At 38.8% G+C, this 20,453-nt stretch overlaps 1 protein-coding gene across 8 annotated transcripts in view; it reads right to left on the bottom strand.

Annotated features, from left to right (window-relative positions):
- Positions 1–379: 379 nt before the first annotated feature.
- Positions 380–20,453, bottom strand: part of ntm (neurotrimin) — a 527,618-nt gene continuing 507,544 nt past the window's right edge. For 3 of the 8 annotated variants that reach the window (XM_062048288.1, XM_062048291.1, XM_062048286.1), the window contains 2 exons: positions 16,757–16,792; positions 2,793–3,037 (listed from right to left, as the gene is read on the bottom strand). In XM_062048288.1, coding sequence (XP_061904272.1) covers positions 2,937–3,037; positions 16,757–16,792 — 137 coding nt within the window. In that variant the 3' untranslated portion in view covers positions 2,793–2,936. Of the gene's footprint in view, positions 3,038–16,445; positions 16,472–16,756; positions 16,793–20,453 lie in introns of all 8 variants that reach the window. The other 5 variants (XM_062048293.1, XM_062048287.1, XM_062048292.1 and 2 more) reach the window with 5 other exon arrangements.

Here is a 20,453-nt window from a genome sequence, read left to right as displayed (position 1 = left end):
AAGTCTTTGGGTTATTGGGTTTAAATATATGAAAAACATATTTAGTCTATATCCCTATCCTTTTGCAGTGTAAGGTTTTGGAATATGAACATAATAGTTAAAAAATAACTATGTACAAATGTGATTTAACAAACGACAGTTTTTAACTGATTTGCATTTCTAAAGTAAGGATTGTTGTTTTTTTTAAACTGCAAACTTGTTAAAGTAAGACAGAAAAAAGTTAAAGACAAACTACAGAAGGCTATTTTCCCTAAATAACTTCACATTTCCCTTTGTTTGCAACAAACAGTAACATAATTAATATATATATATATATATATATATATATATATATATATATATATATATATATATATATATATATATATATATATATATATATATATATATATATACAGTTAAACATTAGTATAATACAACAAGTAAGCATCACTAGAATTGTAATTCTAAAATTATTTTAGATGCAAAAAATAACTGGGCTCTTCAACCAAATTTTTTTTTTACATGAAAAGGGGTAGAAAATGGATGGCTGGATTGATAACATATGATAATATTACAGCTGTAGGAGTAATCTATATCTTCTCACATCAATGTATAGAGTTGACTTTAAGGTGTTTAACACTGACTTGCTTTAGGCTACATTCACACTGCAGAGTATGACGCCCAATTCGGATTATTTTGTTAAATCCGATTTTTTTTTGTATGTAGTCATTCACATTACAAAAAAAACAAATAGTCGCACTGTCCACATTAACATGAAAAAACAAATAGTGGTCATATGTGGGTAAGAAAATCGTATCTAACCTGCAGTGCAGTGTCAACATACTGTAGTCATGTGTATATGACCATTGTTGGATTTAGGCTATTTTTACACTGTAGGGTAAGATGTCTTATTCAGATTTGTTCTTAGACTTTTTCTTCTAAGACATCTTTTTGACCTTTTTACAGCTCTATTGTCCACTATTTATTTTCACAACCTTCTATTTTGGCAAATAATCATGATGTCTGTCCCTTTTTGATGACATATGGGGGTTTAAACCCACATACCAAAGCGGCCTGGTCGGATTTGAAAAAAAAATCAGAATTGCACTTTTCACATTGACATGAAAATATCAGATGCATGTCACATAGGGGGCAAACAAAATTGCATTGATCTGCAATGTGAACATAGCCTAGGTATGAACGTTCCTGGATTTAGGCTACGTTCCCACTGCAGGGTATGATGCCTAATTCGGGTTATTTGTTGAGTCAGATCTTTTTATGCAGTCATTCACATTCCTCCCAAAAATGTATGTATAATGTAAACGGAATGATCGGAATGGGACTGCAGCGTGTATGCGCACGTAAACATGGCTCCAATTCTAGTATTCAATACCAATCCTCACTCCTTGCGCATTTGTGGCAATTTCAAGGATTTTGTACAACCGGAGTCAACATTTTCTTCACCAAATTATTTCACGTAGGAGGTTAACAAGGAAGAGGGTTTTGGCTCTTTGGGTTTATGGGACATTTGCTTCGACGTGTGTTCCGAAGAGCTTGTGTGCGAGCAGTCGGAACCAGGAGTGGTGGGATATTAACTCGAGTAATAGTATTTCTGCCTGTTTTCTTCTCATTTGTCCACTATTTCTTTCCGCGACCATCTATTTTTGCGAAGAATGATGACGTTTGTTGCTTTTTGATGGCGTATGAACGATTGTTCAGACTGCAGTTATTGAATTTCCTGTATATTCACATACGAAAGAGGCTTGTGTCGGATTTGAGAAAAAAAAATCGGACTGTACTCAAACATTACACAAAAAAATCAGATACATGTTACTTGTGTGCAAATAATCGGAATTGATCTGCAGTGTGAACATAACCTTATGTATGACCATTCCTGCATTTAGGCTATGTTCACACTGCAGAAATGATGCTTTAATGAGATTTTTTGTTGAATCCGATCTTGTTACGTAGTCATTCGCATTCCAAAAACAATGTGTTTGATGACGAATGGAAGGCATCCCTGAACTGACCCGCATGCACAAATGACATTATTACGTTGTTATTGTGTAATACACTGACATGAAAAAAATCAGATACCGTATTTTTCGGACTATAAGTCGCAGTTTTTTTCATAGTTTGGCCAGGGGTGAGACTTATAGTCAGGAGCGACTTATGTGTGAAATTATTAACACATTACCGTAAGATATCAAATATTATTATTTAGCTCATTCACGTAAGAGACTAGACGTATAAGATTTCATGGGATTTAGCGATTAGGAGTGACAGATTGTTTGGTAAACGTATAGCATGTTATATTTGTTATAGTTATTTCAATGACTCTTACCATAATATGTTACGTTAACATACCAGGCACGTTCTCAGTTGGTTATTTATGCCTCATATAACGTACACTTATTCAACCTGTTGTTCACTATTCTTTATTTATTTTAAATTGCCTTTCAAATGTCTATTCTTGGTGTTTGGTTTTATCTAATAAATTCCCCCTAAAAATGCGACTTATACTCCAGTGCGACTTATATATGTTGTTTACCTTCTTTATTATGCATTTTCGGCAGGTGCGACTTATACTCCGGTGCGACTTATACCCCGAAAAATACGGTACATGTCACATATGGGCAAAAAAAATCTGAATTAACCTGCAGTGTGAACATAACCTTAAGTATGACCAAACTTGGATTTAGTGTGAACAAAAATGCAGTCACATTTAATTAAAAGTCAGTTTCTGACAAAGTTTTCTGAAGCGCAACGTGTCACGTTTTTGAAATAAATAAATGAAAAATAAAGTCACATGAAACGTCAAGATCTTTACATAGCAAGTGACTTGCCGGACCTCTTTCTTATCAGTGTATGGTTGCAAATGAAAAAGCACAAAAACAAACACACTTCCAAAATAACATATTGTACACTCAAACACAAATATTGTTGATCCCGCCTCAAAATTTCAACAGAAAGGGTAAACACACGATGATGATGAGGCAGGTGTGTAAGTGAAGACCCATCGCTGATCCACTGCCGTCCTGAACTGTTCTCAGTCCTAAGAGATGGGACAAAGAAAATAAATAAGCAAAATATAAACACAATTACTTTTTTGCTCCCATCGCTCATAAACTGACCTCAAAGATTGAAAATATTCTTTATGTACACAAAATGCCAATTCTCTCACTTATTGTTCACAAATCTTTCTGAATATGTGTTGGCGAGTACTTCTCTGCCGAGATAATGATCCACTTCACAGGTGTGGCATTATAAGATGCTGACTGTACAGCATGTTTATTCCACGAGTGGCTTTCCACCAGTCTGGCAATGATAACAATCCACAACAAAATGTGCAGTTTTAATGTATTGGGAGGGGGTCACAAAACTAATCAGTACCTGGTGTGACCACCATTTGTAGTGCAACATGTCTCCTTTGTGCGACATTGATAAGAAGTTGATGGTGGCTTGTATAATGTTGGTCCACTCATGAATGGCTGTGCAAATTTGCTGGATATTGGCAGTAGTGATCTAGTCAGTCGCGAACGAAACCGTTCTTCAAAATGAATGACGGGAGCATTTTTTTTCCCTTCCCCTTCTCTTTCATTTTGTCTTCTTTCCTCTGTGGTTTATTGGCGGTTGGCAAGCTACTTTGTGCATTACCGCCATTGTCAGAAAAGCATTGTGGAGTTATTTTCAAAATCTCAGTGACTAGGATTTAATGTTAACGCAATTAACAATCGCTTGATTACAATGCTGCTGCTCGCCTTTTAACTGGCACAAAAAACATGAGCACATTACCCCCATTTTTGGCATCCCTTTACTGGCTCCCAGTTCATTTCAGAATTCATTTTAAAATGTTATTGTTTTTTAAATCTCTTAACAGATTAGCGCCACAATATATTTCAGACCTCTTAAAAATCTACACCCACGGGGTCTCTGAGGTCTGCTGAACAATTTCTCCCACTCGTCCCAAAAACACATTTAAAATCCAGAGGGGATCGTGAGGTTTCTACTGTGGCTCCGAAACTTTGCAACAATATTCCCTATTTATGAGTTTTAAATCACACCTAAAAGCACATGTTTACTCATTGGCTCGAGAGTTGTGTGAATGTAGCCTATTTTATATATTCTTTATACATACAGTATTTTCTGTAATTAGTCTTGTTTTAGTACAATGTTTCTTACACTTGACTGTCCTTAGTTTTATCCTGTTTTAAATGTGTGTTTTAACTACAGTGCAGCACTTTGTGATTTTTTTTTTTAATAAAGCAGATTGGATTAGATAATATATAATAATCTAAAGATTAACAACCTAAAGAAAAGCTGATTGCCGATTGTATTGTATTATATGTCCCGGCAAGAAATCTGTGTTCAAAGAACTCTGGCTTATTAGTGATTCCCAGAGCCCAAAAAAAGTATGCGGGCTATAGAGCGTTTTCTATTCGGGCTCCAGTACTATGGAATGCCCTCCCGGTAACAGTTAGAGATGCTACCTCAGTAGAAGCATTTAAGTCCCATCTTAAAACTCATTTGCATACTCTAGCCTTTAAATAGACCCCCCCTTTTTTAGACCAGTTGATCTGCCGTTTCTTTTCTTTTCTCCTCTGCTCCCCTCTCCCTTTTGGAGGGGGAGTTGCACAGGTCCGGTGGCCATGGATGAAGTGCTGGCTGTCCAGAGTCGGGACCCCGGGTGGACCACTAGCCTGTGCATCAGTTGGGGACATCTCTGCGCTGCTGACCCGTCTCCGCTCGGGACGGTTTCCTGCTGGCCCCACTATGGACTGGACTTTCGCTGATGTGTTGGATCCACTGTGGACTTTCACAATATTATGTCAGACCCACTCGACATCCATTGCTTTCGGTCTTCCCTAGAGGGGGGGTTACCCACATATGCGGTCCTCTCCAAGGTTTCTCATAGTCATTCACATCGACATCCCACTGGGGTGAGCCCTTTGGGACACTTGTGATTTAGGGCTATATAAATAAACATTGATTGATTGATTGATTGATAAAGAAAAGTTGTGTGAATGCTTAGTTTTTTTAAAACATTTTTAAGTTATACGTTGTTGCCTTGTGTGTTTTGCAGTGGTTGTGTTGTTTCACTTGACATGTGTTAATCAGAAAAAAGTTTAAAATTGGGAACATATTATGATATTTAAATCATAGCTCTACATTTGTTTTTTGTAAATTGTTTATGTTCAAACTTGTTGTCTATTCCGAACGGTGTCCCCCAGCAGTCTATATTGGGTCCCATTTTATTTAAGTATTGCGTCATAATGTAACTGACTCCAAATTTCATTTTTATGCAGATGAAACTGTTTTGTATTGTTCTGCTTCATCATTAGTAAGTGCCACAGACCGTCAGCAATCTTCTTTTAATGTTATTCAAAAAAATCTTTATTAATTAAGACTTGTACTCAATTCTGCCAAATCTAACTATTTGACGGTTGTTTTTATTTGTATTGTATGTGAAATCTATTTGTACTGCCATCTTGGCCAGGTCTCCCTTGCAAAAGAGATTCTGAATGTCACTTCCTGGTTAAATGATAAATAAATGATAAATGGGTTGTACTTGTATAGCGCTTTTCTACCTTCGAGGTACTCAAAGCGCTTTGACAGTATTTCCACATTTACCCATTCACACACACATTCACACACTGATGGCGGGAGCTGCCATGCAAGGCGCTAACCAGCAGCCATCAGAGGCAAAGGGTGAAGTGTCTTGCCCAAGGACACAACGGACGTGACTAGGAAGGTAGAAGGTGGGAATTGAACCAGCAACACTCCGATTGCTGGCACAGCCACTCTATCAACTTCGCCACGCCGTCCCGTTGAATAAAGTTGATTGAATAAAGTTGTATAAAGTATAAAGTATATATAAAGTATAAAGTAAATAAAGTTGGTTGAATAAAGGTCACCAATTAATTAACATAATTAATTAAAAAATATCCTAGCTGCACTCATGCGGAAGGCAGGGTACACCCTGGACAAGTCGCCACCTCATCGTATGGCCTACATAAATCATGATCATACATTTATAAAAGTTAATTTCATTTGTAATGTACTTAAATAAATACAAGTATTCATCATATTCTCTTCATGCCATATTAGGCTCCAGTGTTGCTGTTTGTACATCAGAGCTTTTATCCAATCAGAATTCAGCTAGTTTGTTGCCAGCACTGCATGAAACCTGCCCGATGCCCTCTGATTCAACAATGTGGCTGTCCGTGTAGTGAAAGCGGACGGGGCACATACAGTTGATAGACAGTTAGGATAGCCAATCAGATCACAAGTTGTTGACCGTAGGCCTCCTAGGTTGCCTCACGTTGAACCGTTGCACGTGACATTAACGCCTCCTGTGATTGGATGCTCACTTGTGACTCACAAGTGAGCATCCAATCACAAGCTGTGAGTTGTGAGAGCAGACAGTCGTGAGCAGATCAACTGAGCCACACTCGAGCCACACCCAGATTTGGATAGCTACTCGCTTTTTTAACCACCCTAGGCCAAAGGAGAGCAAAATGTTGATTTGGTTGCATTTTCAAGGACATTTTAAGAGAAGCTACATCTCGTCGGCTAGGGTTGGGTATCGAGTATCGAGTATCGATTGGAACCGGGACTGACTTTCCGATTCTCCCGGAATCGTTCAAAAGTTAAAATTTCGATTCCTAGTTTCGATACCCAGTCCACCGACCGGAAAAAAAGAATATGTCCGCCGACCGGAAGAAGAAGCCGCTAAACACCAACGAAGAAGCGCCCACCGCCGGAAGTGTTAGCATAGCAGAGCCTATGTAGCCGAGCGAGTCAGTCAAGCATGGATAGCGGGCGTCGCCGGTCGAAGTGTGGCTTTATTTTACTAAAAAAAATGAAATATCGGCAAAATGTAACACGTGCGACAGGGCTGTTTCGTGCGTAGGAGGGTGCACGTCGAACATGATGAAGCACCTCTGAGTACAAATAAATGTGTGTCCCGTCTTCAACGCGCTGCGCCGACCGTCCTCCTGTGCCTCTTCCTCTGGCTTCGACGCCCAGCCTGGCACCTCGGTGACTGCATTGCAGTCCGAATCCGGTAAGTAAAACAATATATATGCAATAAATAATGTGTTTTGCGCCAACGTCGAGGCAGCTAACAAATTAGCCCGCGTATTTTTTCATAGACAATTTACAACCTGTTAGCCAGGCTCCGCGATGTGCTCAGCGTACTCCGTTCACCGTAGCGGAAATGGGGAAGATGTCGGTGCCACAGACGGAAGAGTGCCACAGAAAGGTCACTGCACACATAGTCAAAAGACTGCATCCCTTTTCAGAGGTGGAATCTCCAACATTTAGGTTAGTTAAGCAATAACGTTAGAGCTAAGCTAATTGATACTGGGCTAAACAGTAACAGCAACATTACATGTTTGTTTATGTTTGCAGGGATATGGTGAAAACTCTCAACCCAAAATACATACCACCTTCCAGGGACTACCTGTCAAACACATTGATCCCGGCATGGTACAAGAAGAATCGGAATCGAGAATCGTCAGGAATCGGAATCGAAACAAAGAATCGGAATCGGAATCGGAATCGGAATAGTTCGAATTCAAACGATACCCAACCCTATCGTCGGCCGACTCCTGAGCTGGATAACCTGTCCCAGCCGGTGAAATGGTTTGTCCACCACTTCCAATCGAATCAACCAACTATGAGCGGAACCCCTGGCTTACGGCCTCCGATGGGTGCTACACATTGTGAGTTCAAATATTTATTTCTTAAATTTTTCACGATTAATATGTTTTTACTATTATTTTAGTACTATGTAGAGATGTGTTTTAACTGCTGATGCAGGTTTACATATTTTTAAATGCGCCATATATATAATGTAGGGAAGGCATTGATATGGCCCTATTTCTGCGTGGGTCTCGTGTGAGAGGATAAGGGGTGGTAAGCATTCTGCAATGCAGTCTGCTAAAAATAATGGACAGTGCCACTCTGAAATGGTCAAAGATGGATTTGCTTTAAAGCACATTTCAAGATATTCAACACTCTCCTGCCATCTGGCGGCTAAAGTGGATAGTGCACCTTCCCAGTATTGTCATGTATCATGTGTCAGGTAAACCGTGACAAATGGGGCCATATAATTTCCCCTTCCTATTGGAAATACAGACCATTTACCATTTAAGCAACACAACAACTTAAAGAGCTGTTTGGGAGCCGAAAGAGTCATCTCTCTAAAAAGAGCCGAACAGCCAGTGACTAATTTGCAGGAACTGGAACATGCCGTCATCGACGACGAGCCAGATCATCCATAACATGGGCCGTGAGTGACATGTCCAGTGAGTATGCGAGCCATGCAAACACTGGTATGTTTTTTTAGCCTCCAGGATGTATGCAACATGGGCCTGTGCATTATCATGCATCATGAGGTGATGGCTGTGGATGACTAGTGGTGTTCAGGATCTCTACCTCTATCTCAGTATTTCTATGCATTTAAAACGCCAATAATAAAAACACATCTGCGTTCGTTGTCCTTAAGACAACACCATCGACACCAAGACCCATTCAATGGACGGCGTGGACGTCAGCGAAACGCTCACCCACACGACACCTTACACGCTCTCTGCCATCTGGCCTGAATACCGGGATTCATCTGTGAAGAAAACACCTCTCGAAAGTGCCAGATGCCATCAAATGTAAGCATTTACACCCTCAAGTCGGTGAGGACAAACTAAACTCTGATGAAGTTGAAGATGTTGAATTTAGAGGTTACGTGTGGTCTGTGGTTGAATGTTCTGCCAGGTTATCTGAAAGACCTTTACGGTAGAGAATTAAACATTAATTCACAGTGGACATTTGTGTAGTCAGCATGCCTTTTGCACACTCTCTCAACACCTGACGATATCTGTGGCTTTGCACTGTGTAATAAAACTGCACATTCTGGGGCAAGCAGCCTCAGGCACACCTGTGTAATAATCATGCTGTCTAATCAAGATCTCCACCGGTGAAGTGGATGAATTATCTTGGCAAAGGACAAATGCTTACTAACACCGATGCAGACAGATGCAGTAACAATATTTAAGAGAAACCCTCCTTTTGTGTACACAATTTTAGAACGTAAAGTTCAGTGTCTGAAAAATAGGAGCAAAAAGTAAGTGTTGCATTTTTTTCCCAGCTTCTGTCAAAAATTATTAACAGCAAAAATTTGGGCTTTGTGGTATTTAGACTAATTATGTTTGTTCATTCATTTGGCGCCTATTCTTTTCAGGGTGAAGTGTAAACTGGGGGCTATCGTAGTAACACAACAAACACAGAGCTTTTTGCACCTATTTTGAAGCAATTTATAGTCTCTAATTAACCAAACATGGATTTTCTTAATCCATAAGAACCCATTGTGACATGTTTGTCACCAACACTTTAAATGTCCTAAAATGGGCCATATAGTCATTAGGTCCATAAGTGGCGTATGAGAGACATTTTGGGGAGTTGTCATGTGAAAACACATGCCGCATGTAAATGTGTTTGCTCATTTCAAAAGGCTTACCTTGGCCATTTAAAGGTAAGTTTAAAATAATTTTACAATTCTAATGCCTTAACTGGGTCTCAAATATTACACTTTAGCTGCTCTTACTATATCTTTGTTCGGTTCATTTATATATAAAAACAATAAAGCTATAAAAAATATACATATATCATATTGGGTTTTTAGCTTTGAAAATACTATTAAAAAAGTCACAATAGCATAAATGGTAATAAGCGATTCCATAAAGATTGAGTTATTTCAAATTACCATATGTTCTGTCATTTAATCTAAAGAACATTTGTGGTACTAAAGCACAAAACACTGTCAGGTTGATTTATTTTCAAATAAGCAATACATTTAACAGGAACACACAATGTGTAACATGACATACAGTCGTGGTCAAAAGTTGACGGTATAGCTCGGTTGGTAGAGCGGCCGTGCCAGCAACTTGAGGGTTGCAATTCGATCCCCGCTTCCGCCATCCTAGTCACTGCCGTTGTGTCCTTGGGCAAGACACTTTACCCACCTGCTCCCAGTGCCACCCACACTAGTTTAAATGTAACTTAGATATTGGGTTTCACTATGTAAAGCGCTTTGAGTCACTTGAGAAAAAGCGCTATATAAATGTAATTCACTTCACTTCACTTCACATACACTTGTAAAGAACATAATGTCATGGCTGTCTTGAGTTTCCAATCATTTCTACAACTCTTTTTTTTTTTTATTATAGAGTGATTGGAGCACATACTTGTTTGTCACAAAAAACATTCATGAAGTTTGGTTCTTTTATGAATTTATTATGAGTCTACTGAAAATGTGACCAAATCTGCTGGGTCAAAAGTATACATACAGCAATGTTAATATCTGGTTACATGTCCCTTGGCAAGTTTTACTGCAATAAGGCGCTTTTGGTAGCCATCCACAAGCTTCTGGCAAGCTTCTGGTTGAATTTTTGACCACTCCTCTTGACAAAATTGGTGCAGTTCAGCTAAATTTGTTGGTTTTCTGACATGGACTTGTTTCTTCAGCATTGTCCACACGTTTAAGTCAGGACTTTGGGAAGGCCATTCTAAAAACTTAATTCTAGCCCGATTTAGCCATTCCTTTACCACTTTTGACGTGTGTTTGGGGTCATTGTCCTGTTGGACCACCAACTGCGCCCAAGACCCAACCTCCGGACTAATGATTTTAGATTGTCCTGAAGAATTTGGAGGTAATCCTCCTTTTTCATTGTCCCATTTACTCTCTGTAAAGCACCAGTTGGCAGCAAAACAGTTCTCTTCTCCAACACATTATTTTAGTCAGCAATACATTTACATAAAAACAAAACATTTGCTTTAAATTGTATGTCTTTTTCTGATATACTATCTACAATCTGTATTTTACTCATTTCATTTTTGTAACGTACACAAAATACACAAAAGCAGTCTACATGCATGCACAGATGGATTATGTGGGCATGCAGGCAAGGTAGAGAAGACAAAGTCAAGGGGAAGTTCTTCTATGTCAAAAGGAAGAGGGGAGCAATTTGTATGAGGGGCCGTTAGGGACATTATTCAGAATTACCTCTTACATACATTACTGAAATGCTCTCACATAAACAACTGAAATCTTTTTCTTTTATACACACTACTGAAACACTCTTATAAACACTACTGAAATGCTCTTACATACACTACTGAAATGCTCTCACATAAACAACTGAAATATTTTTCTCTCACACACCCTACTGAAACACTCTTATAAACACTACTGAAATGCTCTTACATATACTACTGAAACACTCTTATAAACACTACTGAAACACTCTTATAAACACTACTGAAATACTCTTACATACACTACTGAAACACTCTTATAAACACTACTGAAACACTCTTATAAATACTACTGAAATACTCTTACATACACTACTGAAACACTTACATACACTACTGAAACACTCTTATAAACACTACTGAAATACTCTTACATACACTACTGAAACACTCTTACATACACTACTGAAACACTCTTATAAACACTACTGTGATACTCTTACATACACTACTGAAACACTCTTATAAACACTACTGAAACACTCTTATAAACACTACTGAAACATTCTTACATACACTACTGAAACACTCGTATAAACACTACTGAAACATTCTTACATACACTACTGAAATGTTTTTGTCTCACGCACACACACACACACCTGGAATTATTTTTCACTAGTATGTATAAACGGATTTCACCTGTGTGTGTGTGTGCTTTTTACACGTGTGTGTAAGGGACAACAATTTCAGTAGTATGTGTGCAAAGCTTTCAGTTATGTGTATGAGCGCATCTTACCATTGTGTATACGAGCATTTTACCACTATGTGTAAGAGCATCTTACTAGTGTGTGTGAGCGATGTTGCATTCCGGTTCCGGTATAATCCCCGCCCCTTTTCAGACAAGTTTATTTTAATTTTTTTTAAAGCCAAGTTGTGGACAAAATGTCTGCCGACAAGCAGCTTAACCGAGGCGGGAGCTCCACTTCATAATTTGAGGGCTTCAGCGGAGAATATAAGAACACTTTCAATGCAACAAGGGTCGGGCTGCCGCCATGGGTCTCCCCCGCAGGACGCGGCACCTGAGCGGCCACACAGCGGTGCCTTTCTCCTCCCGACAGCCGCAGCCTGGAGTACTCGTTCCATTGCGAGTTTGCACCGCACACATGCAACGTTTCAGTTCATGGACATCGGGGCAAAAGGAGGAAAAGGTAATTAGACATTATTTATTTCTAAATGATTTGTTGAATCACACGAAATGTAAGACAACATGGCATTGTAGTGAGCTACAATGGTAACATGTCGAAATGTGAGTCACGTCGTGTTACGTCAGTAGCTAATCATATACTAATGATAATGGATTGCATTTATTTAGCGCTTATCATCGACTAGATAAGGGGTCCCCAAACTACGGCCCGCGGGCCGGTTACGGCCCTCCAAAGTCCAACATCCGGCCCGCTGGAAAAAAATAAAAAATTGTATTATTATTATTTTCAATCTGTCTTTTCTAATCTAATCCATTTTTTGGTGTTCCCTAGCCGCTCAGGCAAATCATATTGTCTACAAATGCATTTCCCTGTATGACGTATATTGTCTTAGCTGTTTTCATGTGATCTGATTGTTACATTCTTATTTCAGAGTCACCACACAGCTGCATGACCATTTCAACAAGGACGGAATAAACAACCTCTGGATTCATGGATCTTCTCTGCACACAAATATATTAATTGGAATATTCAATACATTTCTCATAAACATATTAAATATCTTTTTTTTTTTTTCTCAAAAAAGGTTTCCTATGCCTTATTATTTATATACTTTTCAATGCTTCTTGTAGTCAGACAATAGATATTGTTTGTCTAAAATTATAGTTTAAGTTAATGTGTTAATATTTACACCTAGCCCCTAACCTAAATACAATAATCATAAGACAAAAAAATTGTGTATCACAAGCGTTTGGGACAAGTTTGGGGAGATTTTGACAAAGTGTGTGTGGTGGTGGGGGCTGGATGACATTACTAGTCAGAACATAAAATAACTTAAAAACATAAACCGTAGAAACATAAATGTTCACAGCACAAATGTATTGCGGTGTTATTCTGATATTTGCAATAATAAAGTGGGCAACTTCATACAGGTCTGTATAACAGGTTCCTTATTTATTTATTTTTTACAAAATGTTTAAACAAAATGTTAATTCGCAGAATACACTGCACAAGTGAAAAAAACATTTTAACAAACCTTATTATTCCCATGTTGTCCACTGAATAAAGTGCATAATTGAAGTGAAAATGTCTATTCCATAGTTGCCATCATTTTCAAGTGGGTTCACTTGTTGAAAAATGTTCATTGTTGTCTCATTAATGTTTACATCTATGTCTGGAATTACACACCGACAAGTATTGAAAGGATATGAATAATGAGACATAAGGAACCTTTCTGAGCCAAAAAAAGTTGTTTTCAACACACTGTTGAAAATAATATTCATAATGTTTCTATGTGAAATTTATTGAATATTCCAATTAATATATTTGTGTGCAAAGAAGTTCCATGAATCCAGAGGTTGTTTATTCCGTCCTTGTTGAAATGGTCATGCAGCTGTGTGGTGACTCTGAAATAAGAATGTAACAATCAGATCACATGAAAACAGCTAAGACAATATAAGTCATACAGGGAAATGCATTTGTAGACAATATGATTTGCCTGAGCGGCTAGGGAACACCAAAAAATGGATTAGATTAGAAAAGACAGATTGAAAATAATAATTAAAAAAAATTGTTTTTCCCAGCGGTCCGGATGTTGGACTTTGGAGGGCCATAACCGGCCCGCGGGCCGTAGTTTGGGGACCCCTTATCTAGTCGATGATAAGCGCTAAATAAATGCAATCCATTATCATTAGTATATGATTAGCTATTGACGTAACACGACGTGACTCACATTTCGACATGTTACCATTGTAGCTCACTACAATGACATGTTGTCTTACATTTCGTGTGATTCAACAATCATTTAGAAATAAATAATGTCTAATTACCTTTTCCTCCTTTTGCCCCGATGTCCATGAACTGAAACGTTGCATGTGTGCGGTGCAAACTCGCAATGGAACGAGTGCTCCAGGCTGCGGCTGTCGGGACGAGAAAGGCACCGCTGTGTGGCCGCTCAGGTGCCGCGTCCTGCGGGGGAGACCCATGGCGGCAGCCCGACCCTTGTTGCATTGAAAGTGTTCTTATATTCTCCGCTGAAGCCCTCAAATTATGAAGTGGAGCTCCCGCCTCGGTTAAGCTGCTTGTCGGCAGACATTTTGTCCACAACTTGGCTTTAACGGCCCCTCATAAATTTGTACCTTATTCACGGGAACGGCTTTAGATTATTTGTCCAACAATTCATACCAATTTACATATTTTTGCCAGCAGTACAAAACCCATCTACCCTCCAAGACGAGCCGCTGTCACCCAAATGCAAAAAAGGTGCATATTGTTTAGAACTAAAAGTGATCTGGGTATTGTGACAGGAGTCAGTGAAAGCTATGTAGTCTGTGTGCAGAGAAACTGCATATAGCAGGGACATTCAACTCAAATGTTTTAGTGGCCATATTTCCAGAAAACTATCACGTTCTCCCTTCTCCATTAGTCTTAATTTGTATATTCCGCAGAACCAGCGTCCTCTACAGCAGTGGTCCCCAACCTTTTTGTAACTGCGAGCCGGTCAACGCTTGAAAATGTGTCCCATGGACTGGGGGGGAATGGTATTTTTAATGTATTTATTTTTTTGTCATAAAATAAATACAATCATGTGTGCTTACGGACTGTATCCCTGCAGACTGTATTGATATGTAATGTAGGAACCACAAATATTAATAACAGAAAGAAACAACCCTTTTGTGCGAATGAGTGTGAATGTGTGTAAATGGGGGAGGGAGGTTTTTTGGGTTGGTGCACTAATTGTAAATGTATCTTGGGTTTTTTATGTGGCCCGGTGGTTGGGGACCACTGCTTTACAGTACACATTAGATTTTGGACTATTTATTTTGTCAGAGTTGCAGGAACTCTGTTGTTATTAGGGACCTTTTGCAAAAATGTGAGCATCCCCCACATTTTTTTAACTGAACTCACAGGCCACCAGTTGAATAGCTCATTTATGAATAAGAGGGGACCTAAAATGGAACCTTGAGGAACGCCACGAGTATAACTAAAAACGTTGAACAATTGACTACTGACTGCTTCTGAAGTAAACACGCTACAGCAACACCTTACTTGCATATATCACATTACCAAAAAAAAGTTGTAAATCCAAAAAAGGAAAGGACTTAAAGGGGTGCCTTAAAGCTGTGGTCCCCAACCACCGGGCCGCGGACCCAGGCCACACAAAAAATAAAATAAAAAAAATAAAATGTATTTTTATTTTTTATTAAATCAACATAAAAAACACAATGTATACATTATATATCAATATAGATCAATACAGTCTGCAAGAATACAGTCCGTAAGCACACATGATTGTATTTCTTTATGAAAAAAAAAAAAACAGGAGGAGGGGGTATGTTTTCAAGTGTTTTCAAGCGTTGACCGGTCCGCAGCTACAAAAAGGTTGGGGACCACTGCCTTAAAGAATGCCTAAGCTATGTTAACCTCAAGTTTGGACCCAAGTTTTCTATGATTGGTAGCAAGTTTAAAATGTCAATGCAAGGTTCTGCCAATTTGTTTGCAGTGGCCCAAGTTCCTCCATACAACAGGAGCATTGTAGTGTTTTTAGGAATTGTCTGCATGAATGCTTGTCTCCCGAGTTTTGACTGAACCTGGGGGCGGTAATGGTGTCATCCCGGGGCCGGATTTGGCCCCCGCACCTCCAGTTGAATAGCCCTGGTATGTAGTGTAAGTATATATTGCAAAAATATCTTAACTACTGCTAATAATAATTTCATTATTTATAGAAATATAACATGTGCTTATGTTTAATTTACTACCAACAACTAATGCATAATGTTTTTCACATTGCCTTCTGCAACAAGGTTTGTCCAAATAATTACAAGACTGGAAATGTTTATTTTGAGCTTGCAACATTTGACTCCACACTTCTAATTATGCATCTATCCAATTAGCCCGAAATTGTGGATCATCCATAATCCTGCAAATTTGTATTAGCATTATTCTTCAGTCCAAATTAAAGTGCATACATCTGCGTGTTTTTGTTGTTCTAATTATGTGGTTGCTTTGTAATGTACAGCTCACACCAGTAATAACCAAACAGGGAAAGATCACGAAGGTCGATACAATTCAATTAAAATGTGGTTATTTGTCCCTGAAGGGTAGATAAAAGGCACAAGCAGAGAGAAATTGGCAGAGGCTCCCCCCACAAAACAAACACGCACACACACACACACACACACACACACACACACACACAAAGACGTAGTTCTGTAGGTTACACACATGATGTTATTTTAAGATGATGAATACTTACAGTACATCGGCGAGAGTATGCAAAAAATGAAAATGATGTCACGTCACACAGCGAGTTGGTTCATTTGGCAGAGAAGAAAGATGAAACACAATCAGAAAAAAGAGCTGGTATTGACCATTTTCCAAATACTTCTACATGTATAGACATGTATACACGTGTGTTTACACTTGAGCTATTCTGCTTTTATGGCTTGTCCTTTGCGTCTGTGAAAATGGCCGAGGTGTCATGGGCTGGCATGCTGTTGAGTGCTAGATCTAGCAAGTCTTTCCAGAATACTAACCTTGCAATAGCGTGGAGCTAGTGGGCTGGATTACCACTACAAAGGGGGGACAAAACAAACATACACAGGAACACAGGAAACAGAGACACTTCTGTGAAGAAGGCGTATCCATGACATATCCATTGTGTCTGCTAACTCATAAACAAGTACTCTGAATAGTATAAAAATAGATTAGTCAGAGATTAACGTTAAAGGTTTCTAAATAAATGTACATAAATTGTCTTTAAAACATTGTGGCATTTACCAGCACCATACTTATGAACTTTGGAGTGATAACATCGGGGAGCAAAATTAAAGGTTTATACCGATTTTCCTGTTCACTGTCTTGTTTGGGGCTGGCGGTTTTCCCTATTGACTACGTCCATGAACTAGGAAAGTATATCGTTAGGATTTTATCGGTCCCGTTATCGGTATATGTAGTTTGGTGTAACAGAGATGCAACAATATCCTATTGCAATTCTTCTAAGCAAAAATGGGTGACCACCGGCAACGTCATAACATTTACAGCAGGGAAGTATTTTCCTGCCTTTTTAGCATGATGCTGATCAAGTGTCTTTCAAGGGAACTGTTCATGTAATGATTTAACATATGCTAAAGTGCTTTTACAAGAAATAGATGAAAAAAACCCCGAGATGAATATTATTTGGTCTCGTTTGGCGATGGTCAGTTGGGATACGACGTGGCGCAGTTGGGAGAGTGGCTGTGCCAGCAACCTGAGGGTTCCTGGTTCAATCCCCACCTTCTACCAACCTGGTCCGGTCCATTGTGTCCTTGAGCAAGACACTTCACCCTTGCTTGGTCGTGGTTAGGGCCTTGCATGGCAGCTCCCGCCATCAGTGTGTGAATGTGTGCGTGAATGGGTGAATGTGGAAATAGTGCCAAAGCGCTTTGGGTACCTTGAAGGTAGAAAAGCGCTATACAAGTATAACCCATTTATTCACATGGCAGCATTAGCAGACCTGTGAGGGGCTAGCTATGACTCGGTTCCCAATCCCATGAAAGAGGAACGGCACTTTTTTTTCAGACTTCTGCCCATCAACCACAAACCATATGTGAAACACATGTTTTTCTCTTTTCTGTGCATTTTAAATAATAAAAAACTGCTAGCAAGAGGCAGATAACAATATAGGTAATGGTGATATGAAACAGTATATTTAGCATATTAAGCCCTCAAAAAACATCCAAAAACCTCTATCAAAAATGAAAATGTAGTAACCGGCACATTCATAATCATGTAATATTTAAAATATTTTGGGCATGTTAAGCATTACCGGAACTTGTTTCCTGGGCGCATTGATTTCACAAACGCATAACAAAGAACGCTACTTCCATCAACAACAGAAAAGTGGACGAATTATGTGTTTGCTACCGTTACATTTCATTTGTAGTCTTCTCGCTTTGTTCAGGCAGTTGTTAGAACAAAATAAAAAAAGAGAAAGGTAAAGCCTGAACACCATGCCAACGAATATTGAGTGCTTCTGCTGCACTGATTGGCACGGATTTTTCCCGGTTCACATTCCACTTTCGATTCTGCTTAACGGTTATTTTTTTCATCGATTCTCTAAAAAAAAGATACAAAATACATGGAGTTGTGTTTAGTTTAGAGCTAACATGACCTTACAAAGCCAACAGTGAGGTCTTAAGAGGCACACAACATATACAATTAATTACAAAAATTAAAAACAATTCTGTAGAATTTAACCAAATAAAACATGTGGAACATATACATTTCGTAACATTTTTGAAACTTTTAAAAATCTTTGTCATCTACCTAGAAAATATACCCTGCAAAGGTTTGTTTAGATTTACAAGGTGAAACTAATATATGACACATGAGATATTTCAAACCTTTTGATATAATGTTTATTGCTTACAGCTTATGAAAACCTTGAAATGAAAGGCTCAGAAAATGTGGTGTTTTAAAAACAAAAAAAAACTGTAAGCCAAGATCCTCAAAATAAAAATAAATAAAAGCTTGACATATGTCACTTTGCATGTAATGAGTTAATATCACATACTAGTTTCACATTTGAAGTTGAATTGCTGACATGAATGGACTTATACACAATATTCTACATTAAACCTCTAAAGGCTTAGTGGCCACATGCGTGGACAGCACATTTTAGCTCTTATTTCCAAAATTGTGTACACTACTAAATTGGGGTCTTATGGCCGCTTATGTGGACACTTATACTGCCGTCTGGTGGTGTCAAAATGGAATTTGGAAAAAAAAAAGTGTAAAAATAAGATTTAGCATGTCACTAAACATGAAGTACACGTTTGTTACTTATGGACTAAGTACATCATATCAAAAGATGATTCTTAGTTTTTATTCTAATTAGGGTCCAATAAGCCCAAATAGCAAACAAACAGCTTGGGCCTTAAGAGGTAATGAGTTCCACCTGTTCAACCAGAAAAGGCCAGCGATTTTTGGATGTATGAGAGCTTTATTAGCGGAATAGATGAATCCCCATTACCTGCTTTGTTAGCCACTACGTACGGGTAGTTTTTGACTATATACAATGCACAGAAAACAGGAATACGTGTGTTCTATACCAATCGGTATAGCTCGGTTGGTAGAGCGGCCGTGCCAGCAACTTGAGGGTTCCAGGTTCGATCCCCGCTTCCGCCACCCTAGTCGCTGCTGTTGTGTCCTTGGGCAAGACACTTTACCCACCTGCTCCCAGTGCCACCTACACTGGTTTGAATGTAACTTAGATATTGGGTTTCACTATGTAAAGCGCTTTGAGTCACTAGAGAAAAGCGCTATATAAATATAATTCACTTCACTTCTTGTCGCATATCATTTCTGAAAATTCATAGTTGCGTGTTCTTATTAGATAATATGAGAATCATTCATAAATATTCTACATTTTTGAGTCACTTTTAAAAATACATATTTCATGAAACACCTCACTGATTATGTACTATTACATAATAGTAAATGAGGCTCAGTGCCAGGCGGTGAGGTGATTTTGGCAACAAGTTTCAGGTTTTTTAAGCTTTTTGTTTGTGTAAAACCAACTGCAGTATCATTGGCCTGACAGTGCCTCGTTTAGTCAAGTGTGAAAAGAATCACCTGGACCCCGGTGGCACCAAACAAAAGGACTCAGAATAAATAAAGGAATATTTTGCATGCAAATGGTTTAGTTGACTCTTGCACAAGTCTGAATGCTGCACAAACCAAAGAAAAGAACAGTGTTGCAAAAGACAGCAGGAAGTATTGCAAACTCACCAATGCAGCTTGAAAAAGATAGAAGCAGCCATATGTTTTACCCCGTTTAGCTGTTTCTGAGTTGGTACAGTTAAGGTTCCCAAGGCTCCGGCTGAGCTTTTTTATCAAATATCAAAGTGTTCTGGGCTCTATAAAAACACCATTTATTATGCTTTGTCATAGGAAAAACTAACTGCCATATTTTTCAGACCATAAGGCGCACCGGATAATAAGGCGCAGTGCCGATGAGCGGGTCTATTTCCATACACAAGGCACATTAAAAGGGTCGTACTATGATTGTTTTTTCTTACATTTAAAACACTTACTTGTGGTCTATATAAAATGTAATGGTGGTCAAGGTGTTTTCAAGCAGCTTTTGCTGCTTTTTGGTCGTGTCTAACTTACGTGGCTCCACTTCGACAGGGTATGCTCCCCGTCATCTTTTGTTGTAGTTTTTAGCGCTTTCATAGCGAGTCTACTGAT

The sequence above is a fragment of the Entelurus aequoreus genome, linkage group LG05, assembly GCF_033978785.1.
Source record: "Entelurus aequoreus isolate RoL-2023_Sb linkage group LG05, RoL_Eaeq_v1.1, whole genome shotgun sequence".
In the NCBI taxonomy this organism is placed as follows: Eukaryota; Metazoa; Chordata; class Actinopteri; order Syngnathiformes; family Syngnathidae; genus Entelurus; species Entelurus aequoreus.
This window is presented reverse-complemented; position numbering and strand designations above follow the sequence as displayed.